The 7956-nt window shown below is 36.5% G+C and overlaps 1 protein-coding gene across 2 annotated transcripts; it reads left to right on the top strand.

Moving 5' to 3' along the window:
• Positions 1 to 411: 411 nt before the first annotated feature.
• On the top strand, positions 412 to 5222 carry LOC140820619 (CDPK-related kinase 3-like). Of its 2 annotated transcripts, none has more exons than XM_073180924.1 (11): positions 412 to 1160; positions 1497 to 1627; positions 1852 to 1893; positions 1973 to 2081; positions 2225 to 2303; positions 3222 to 3518; positions 3638 to 3747; positions 3837 to 3941; positions 4067 to 4129; positions 4517 to 4684; positions 4763 to 5222. In XM_073180924.1, exons 1-11 carry the CDS (start codon positions 630 to 632, stop codon positions 4901 to 4903), a joined length of 1776 nt encoding a protein of 591 aa, XP_073037025.1. In that variant the 5' UTR covers positions 412 to 629; the 3' UTR covers positions 4904 to 5222. The 2 variants fall into 2 exon arrangements, with proteins under 2 accessions (XP_073037025.1, XP_073037026.1); XM_073180925.1 differs by having other exon boundaries at positions 951 to 1167; positions 4763 to 5219.
• Positions 5223 to 7956: the final 2734 nt, after the last annotated feature.

The raw sequence follows: 7956 nt of genomic DNA on the forward strand, positions 1-7956 counted from the left end.
ATACACTTTTAATTATTTACTAATATTTTATTTATTCAAAAAAGTCAACCATTAAACTTTTAAATGCAAATTTATCGATATATTTAAGCTCTATTATCTCCTCTTTTAATCTAATATCTTCAAAACTTTCTTTTACAAAATAATTCATAGTTTTAGCTTTTAATTAATAATATAGTTTATATAAAGAAAATTTAAAACTATTTAAAATAATTTTAACCTAATATTCTTTAAAATATCAATTATTAGCATGTGTCAAAAAAATGATCATTTATTTAGAATCATTGTGTACTTAAAAATAAATCTAACCAAATTAAAAAAAAAATTAGTATCTTGTATATTCTCTATGCGAGGAAAATAGCTCTTAATTTTTTTTTTTATTAAATAAAGTTGAGGTCTTTCGGTGTTCTGAGTTTTCTTCTTCTTCCCCAGTAAAGTCTTCTTCTTCCCTTTTTTATGTGTATTTATCTCAAAATGTTGAATCTTCCCAGCAAAATCTAGCATCTTGTAACCCGGGAGGGATTCAGGCGCCTGATTTTCTTTTGACCTTGCACTTTGACTTTTTGTTCATCGGAGGCTCTGATTCTATAAGATTTGGCCATTGTTTGCAGCTAACAAAGCTCAGCTCTTGAATGGGGCATTGTTGCAGCAAGAATGTTTTTGTTTCTGTCGATAAGGACGAAGCCGCTCCCACTTACACCGCCAACCACCGCCGTCAAACTCCCTCATCGGCAGCGCACACGCCGTCCGCTGCTCCAAATGGCGCGGCGCGTACGCCGGCGCACTACTCCTCGGCAAGTCCGTGGCAGAGCCCGTACCCTGCCGGGGTGGCGCCGTCGCCTTCACCGGCGATGACTCCGGGGCGGAAGTTTAGGTGGCCCTTGCCTCCTCCTTCGCCGGCGAAGCCGATTATGTCGGCATTTTTGAAACGGCAGCCCGTGGCGAATCCAACGAAGCCTATACCGGAGGAATCCGGGGGTAGTGGAGAGGGGGCCGAGCGGGCTCTTGATAAGAGCTTTGGATATTCTAGGAATTTTTCGGCCAAGTATGAGTTGGGGAAGGAGGTGGGGCGAGGCCATTTTGGTCATACATGTTGGGCCAAGGGGAAAAAAGGAGATCTGAAGAATCAACAGGTGGCTGTAAAGATCATTTCCAAAGCTAAGGTGTGTGGTATGTGCTTACAATTTCGATGTAGTTTACATTTGGATTTGCAAGAAACATGATAATTCACAGGTTGACACTTGTAGAATAATTAGATTTTTTCCGTTCGCTAAATTCCTGGAAAAAGGCAGTATATACTGTCCAGTAACTGATCTTAGATGCCAGCTGGGGTGGTTTGTGTTCTTGCTGTGCCATATTTTTATATATTATTGACGTTGATTTCCTTATCCTTTTCCACATTGATGTGAATTTTAATAGATACGTGTAAATTGAATACTATTGTTCATGTGTTTGCTCAAAAGATATAATTTGCTCATAGAATGAATTTCATTTTGTAGATGACAACAGCTATAGCGGTTGAAGACGTACGGAGGGAGGTGAAGATATTGAAAGCTTTGTCTGGACATAAAAACCTTATCATGTTTTATGAAGCTTTTGAGGATATGCATAACGTTTATGTTGTTATGGAGTAGGTGTATCTTTTCATGTTTTCTTTGTGCCATGAGATTATCTTGGTTTACTTTTCCTCTGTCCTGTTTCAGATTGTTGTTATTGACCATTGAGCTACAACCAAATGAAAACTCCGTCTTCTGCTCTCTGTTTATGCCCCTCATTTCGTATAATATTTTACTACTACAAATTTATCTGGAGAAACATGTCTATCATTAAGTATTTAACATTGGTTTTTGACAGATTGTGTGAAGGTGGCGAGCTGCTGGATAGGATTTTAGCAAGGTAGTTTGGGTTGAGTAATTGCTACACTGAACTTTTTATAATCAGGTTGAAAGTATGTCTCACTACTTTCATGTTGCAGAGGTGGTAGGTATGCAGAAGATGATGCCAAGAATATAGTTGTGCAGATGTTGGGTGTTGTTTCCTTTTGTCATCTCCAAGGTGTTGTGCACCGTGACCTAAAGCCAGAGGTATGTCGATCTCACATTGCCGTGTAAATTTATGGGACATGTTATATGACTTTGAATTGTACAAAAGAAATTGTCTAAGTATATTGTCGTTTGTCTCATTCTTGTATTATGGAATGTGAATTATCTTTACATTTTTCCCGCAGAATTTTTTATTTGCCAGGAAAGATGAAGATGCTCCCATGAAGGTCATAGATTTTGGTCTATCTGATTTCATTAGTCTAGGTAAAAATTCCCTCGCTTGCCCTCTATTCGATGATTAATTATTAGATTCATCGTCAGTTTTTTTAGACCTTTAGGGTTGCCTCTACAAGGTTGACCGCATCATCTTTACTTAGCTTCCCATCTCCATTATTTTACTGGTTTATGCATGTGATGTGCCTCGTAGTGTTTGTCGCATATCCTGTCTATGTTTATTCTTTGTTCTATCCTCATGCTTGTGCTTTGAAAGTTTCGATCCCATTTGAATTTTTTTATCATGATGTATGGTTCTTTCTCATTTTTACCATTCAGAATAGTTGTATGCTCTTCTCACCTGGTATAGGCAGAAGTTCCTCTAGTGTATGGCGATTGAAGCAAGAATATCTAATCCAGTCAACTTTTTCCTCACACAATTTGTAATGATTTGAAAGCTGGTATAATTGCTTTTATGATCTAATAAGATTTGAGACAAACGGTGCATTAATTGATAAGTACCATATGCAATCCAGAGTATGTTAAGATCTGGTGAAATTGACTTAATAATTAATTTGCTTACAGTTCCTTTAGAATGGGACTGCTAAGTTATAATTATATAGGTTTGATGTTCTTAATCATATTAAATGCAGGGCAAAGGAACTTGAATGATTCTCTTTGACAGTGAAGGTTCTAGCAGTGTGAAATAAATGTACAAACTAACTTTTATTCCATGCTAAGTCGGAAGTATATATGACTGTGTATACAAGCTTTGCTCGACCATGATCTTTCCTCGTTCTGATTCTGAGGAGTTTGCTATTATGTACATGCACTTTCATTTCTTATTATATTTTTGGGTGTGGGTTACATTTTTTGTGAAGTCATATGCTACACGTGTTCATTGGATTCTTTTCTCTTTCATCAATCTCTAATTTCAAATTTCAAAGGGGTCACAAACATGATTTGCAGATAAACGCCTCAATGATATTGTTGGCAGTGCATACTATGTGGCACCTGAAGTACTTCACAGATCATACAGCAGTGAAGCTGATATTTGGAGCATTGGTGTAATAACTTACATCTTATTATGCGGAAGCAGACCTTTTTGGGCTCGCACAGAATCAGGAATTTTTCGATCTGTGTTGCGAGCAGATCCCAATTTCTATGATGCACCATGGCCGGCAGTATCTGCAGAAGCCAAAGATTTTGTGAAAAAGCTCCTAAATAGGGACCACAGGAAGAGGATGACTGCTGCCCAAGCACTGAGTAAGCTGGAAATAGTTTTCATCGTATTTTCGTTGTATGCTTAATATACAAGGAATTTTTTTGACTTCAGCTATTTTTGCCATGTATCGTTGTTGAAGTGACCTTTTTTTTATCTGCAGCGCATCCATGGGTAAGGGGACTAAACTGTGCTGTACCATTGGATATGCTAGTGTACAGATTAATCAAGTCATACATTCGAGCCACTCCTTTAAGACGTGCTGCCTTAAGAGTATGTACTAGTTATATGTTAATGGGTAAATCAAAATTTCTTCTTACATCATCTTTGAAATGGTAAATTCAGATATCTGCATAATGCAGGCACTTTCAAAAGCTTTGACGGACGAAGAACTATTTTATTTAAGGGCTCAATTTAAGCTTCTGGAACCGAAGGATGGTTTTGTTTCTCTGGATAATTTTAGAATGGTTAGTGATTATTTTTTTCCTTGTCATTATCTATGTGATGAGTGATCAATGTGTTTCACATTCAAAATTTGATACCTCAAGCACGGAGAAAGAGAGTATAAACATTTCCAGTTTTTCACCGATAGGCTCTCGTGAAAGTTGCAACTGATGCCATGAGAGAATCAAGAGTTGCTGACATCTTGAATCTGGTGAGACATTTTAATCTGATGACCGAATGTTAATGCTATAAAAATTTATGGTTTATTGTTAAACATAAAAAATGCACCCCCCTCCCCCCCTCCCCCACCAATTGATGCATTTTTGTGGAAAAAAGTCATGCCTGCTCCGCGGTGGATAAAGAACTTCATAAAAATATTATTTATTTTAAGGCTATTCCGTTGGATTGTGTCGTATTCTTTTGTTTGTTACTTCAGTAGTTTAATAATAATTGTCCTTTTTTTCCTCCGTTGTATCATAATCAAACGTTATACTTACGGGTTTTCTTGAATTGTTCATTGATTTCACATGTCATTGTTTTATTCTGAATGTTCATCGCTCCTTTAAACTTGAGAGAGTTTTTGATTCATGAATCGAAGATGGAACCTCTATCCTACAAAAAGATGGATTTCGAAGAGTTTTGTGCCGCATCGATTAGTCCATATCAGCTTGAGGCTCTTGAGAGATGGGAGGATATCGCAAGTGAAGCATTTCTATGTTTCGAACAAGAAGGAAATCGTATCACCTCAGTAGAGGAATTAGCACAGGTTTGCGCCCCAGCCTTGTATCTTCTCGAGTTCAGTTCACCACACGCTCCTCACCTACTCACTAAATCTCTGTTTCAGGAATTCAACTTGGGTCCTACTGCTTATTCCCTACTCAAAGATTGGATCAGACCATCAGATGGGAAATTGAGTTTTCTTGGCTACACCAAGTTCTTGCACGGCGTAACTGTCCGCAACTCAAATACAAGACAAAGACAATAGCCACGGATTTTGAATACATTTTTCCTCTAGATGAAAAGACTATCATTATAGTTCTTGAGTTTCTCATATTTTCGGATTCTAATCCCTTGATATTGTGTGAAGATGGGTAAAGAAATGTTCGAAAATTACGATTAGGGCAGATTATCTACTGCAAATTTTTTTCCTGTTTTTTGGGTCTTCAATGTGTTCTGCTTTGTGATAGGCGGCGAACAGAATCGGAATGTATAAAGGTATAGGGTAGACGGAGATGCTGAAAATTGAATTCTTGATTTTTTTTTTCTGATTTCCTAAACTATGGGTTGGGAAAGGCTCGAACTCGAGTCTGAAAGAGGGTGAGACCACTTGGGCCAAAGCCCGGTCTCAAATTGAATTCTTGATTTAATATACGAAGTCTCTGAATTGCATGTTGTTCAATCTTTATCAGTACTTTTTAGGGGATTTTCGCATACATAATTCACATAGAGAGAGGATTACGTACGTGTTGAAACTTACAATATATTGATGTCACATAATTCACGGCTAGTTCAATAAAACTACTTTCTTTATGTCGAGTTCTTGAATTATGAGGTCATATGTACTCATTCTAGATGAATAAATCTAAATTCACATTTCTTTACTTTTTGATTTGATTTGTTGAAACATTTTCTAGATTATTATAAAAACCTAAAAAAAACGTCCATTTCTTTACGTTTCCAAAATGATTCGGAGAGTTCTTTTCAAATCATTGATTTATTTTCTATCACATTCCGTGAAATTCACCAATTATTTGAATGCGGGCCAAATCATTGTTCTATAAATTGATAATTTTGTGTTGGAATATCATTTTCTTGACGCAACATAAGTTTAAAAATTTTTATTTTTGACATTCAAAACAGACTTAACATCATATGATTCAAATATAAAAATATGATGTTTAGAGTTTAATACCTTTGTGTTCTATATGTTGAACATTAAACTATTTCGGATTTTAAATGGAAATAATTCTTCTTATAAATTCTACGAATGATCTTGCGTAAGTCATCTTTATTCAATCTCCAAAATTAGGCCTACGATCGAAACATTTGTCATTTGCCTAGATTGCACTATAAATCTAAACAATTTTCGCTGAGAATCAATCGTCGAAATTTGTAAGACATCACCTTCCAACCAACATTTGTTTAACGTCTGTGTGTCAAAGACTACATAAACAAGTTTCACGTCTTTGTAAAGACGGTATTTGATTCGTGGTGTGTGTGTGTGAGAACTGATATCTGAAACAACCCGAAAGGTGTTCTCACACACTGAGAGAAATAAGCTTCTATACTAAGCTGATATAACTTTTTAGTGTTCCCTCTGAGCTAATTGCTTCTTTGTAAACTGATATGTAATAAGCGTACCCTTTCTTTTCTCTCTTATTTTTCCACCTCTTTCTTTTTCATATGTTGATGGTCTTGGTCTGTATTTATAGCAGTAATGTGATCGTACATCAAGACTCATCACATGTGATCGTTGCATCTTGAATGCGTTCCTTGAAATTTGTGCCTCGTATTTTCCGACAGCCATTCCAGAGCATTTTGTCTTTAGCTTTGCTGCAACGTCCATTATTTTACTGTTGATAATACAGTTACTTTTTTACCTTTGTGCACAGTTGGATTCCATTGAATAAGCTTGTCGTATCTACAAACTGGTTCGCTCCTAACTGGTGTTCTGAACTGGTCAGTTGAACTGGTCTTCAGTTGGTATGGTGAAATCAGTTGACTCATCAGTGGAACTGATTTCACTCTTTCAGTTGAACTGGTCATATAACACCCTTCTTCTATACTTGACATAATTAATGATACTTATACTCGTAATCAAAATAGGGTTTCATGATATTCTTTATTATGAAGTAATTCAAACAAGAGTATCAATTCGATGGTTTATAAAAATTTTGGCATACGTCCCCACATTTTGCAAAAGCTAAAACTCAAGCAACAACATCAATGCATATATAAGCAGAATTTGATATACAAACATACACCGTATCGTTATACATATAATCATAGACGTCGTTCCAAACCATTACATAAAATTTATCATAATACATATGCGTAAGCTATACAATAAGATGTCCAGGTTCTTGTCGAGGTAAGGCCGTCACAAGAATCCATTGGCGAACCGACATCCTATGTATCTTCATTACCTGATCCTCTAATACATGAGCTACATGAGTTTATAAAACTCAATAAGTTGACACTTATATGTATCAATATGCGTAGAAAGAGCCACTACAAGAAAAACGCCATACAACAACACACATAGAGTTTTTAACAACGGTTTTAGCAAAAGCCGTTGTCTTTTTGGGGTCAAAGACAACGGTTTTCGGGTCAATGACAACGGTTTATAGAACCGTTGTCTATTAGCGCGTTTTTTTGGAGATTAGCGTGGTTTTTGGACAAACAACAACGGTTTTGGAAAACGTTGCCAAATTTAGCGACGGATTATTGTAAAACTGTTGCTACATTTAGCGACGGTGACTATAACCGTCGCTACTATCACATTCGCGACGGTTTTGTCTAAACAGTCGCTAATAATAGCGACGGTTTCAAGTTAATCCGTCGCCTGCAAAAAATTAGCGACAATTTAATGACATCCGTCGCTATATTTAGCGACAGTTTTGAATAAACCGTCGCTAAATTTAGCGACCGTTTAAAGCCAAACCGTCGAAATATTTAAACATGCGACAATATTTCAAAACCCGTCGCTAACTTTAGCAGCGGTTTCACCTAGTCCGTCGCAAAATACGGCGACGATCTTATGACATCCGTCGCTAATTTAAAATTCGCGACAGTTTAGTCACAAACCGTCGCCAACTCACTATAAATACCCATATTCCGGTCCATTTTTCTTCACAACACTTAAAATTTTTCTCTCCTACACAATTTCATACCTTCACACAACACTTGAAATTTTTCTTACTACTTCACAACACTTAAAATTTTTCTCTCATACACAATTTTATCACTTCGCACAACACTTAAAATTTTTCTCTAATACACAATTTTATCACTTCACACAACACTTAAATTTTTTCT

Source organism: Primulina eburnea, unplaced genomic scaffold, assembly GCF_022965805.1.
Source record: "Primulina eburnea isolate SZY01 unplaced genomic scaffold, ASM2296580v1 ctg128_ERROPOS2300000, whole genome shotgun sequence".
NCBI lineage: Eukaryota > Viridiplantae > Streptophyta > Magnoliopsida > Lamiales > Gesneriaceae > Primulina > Primulina eburnea.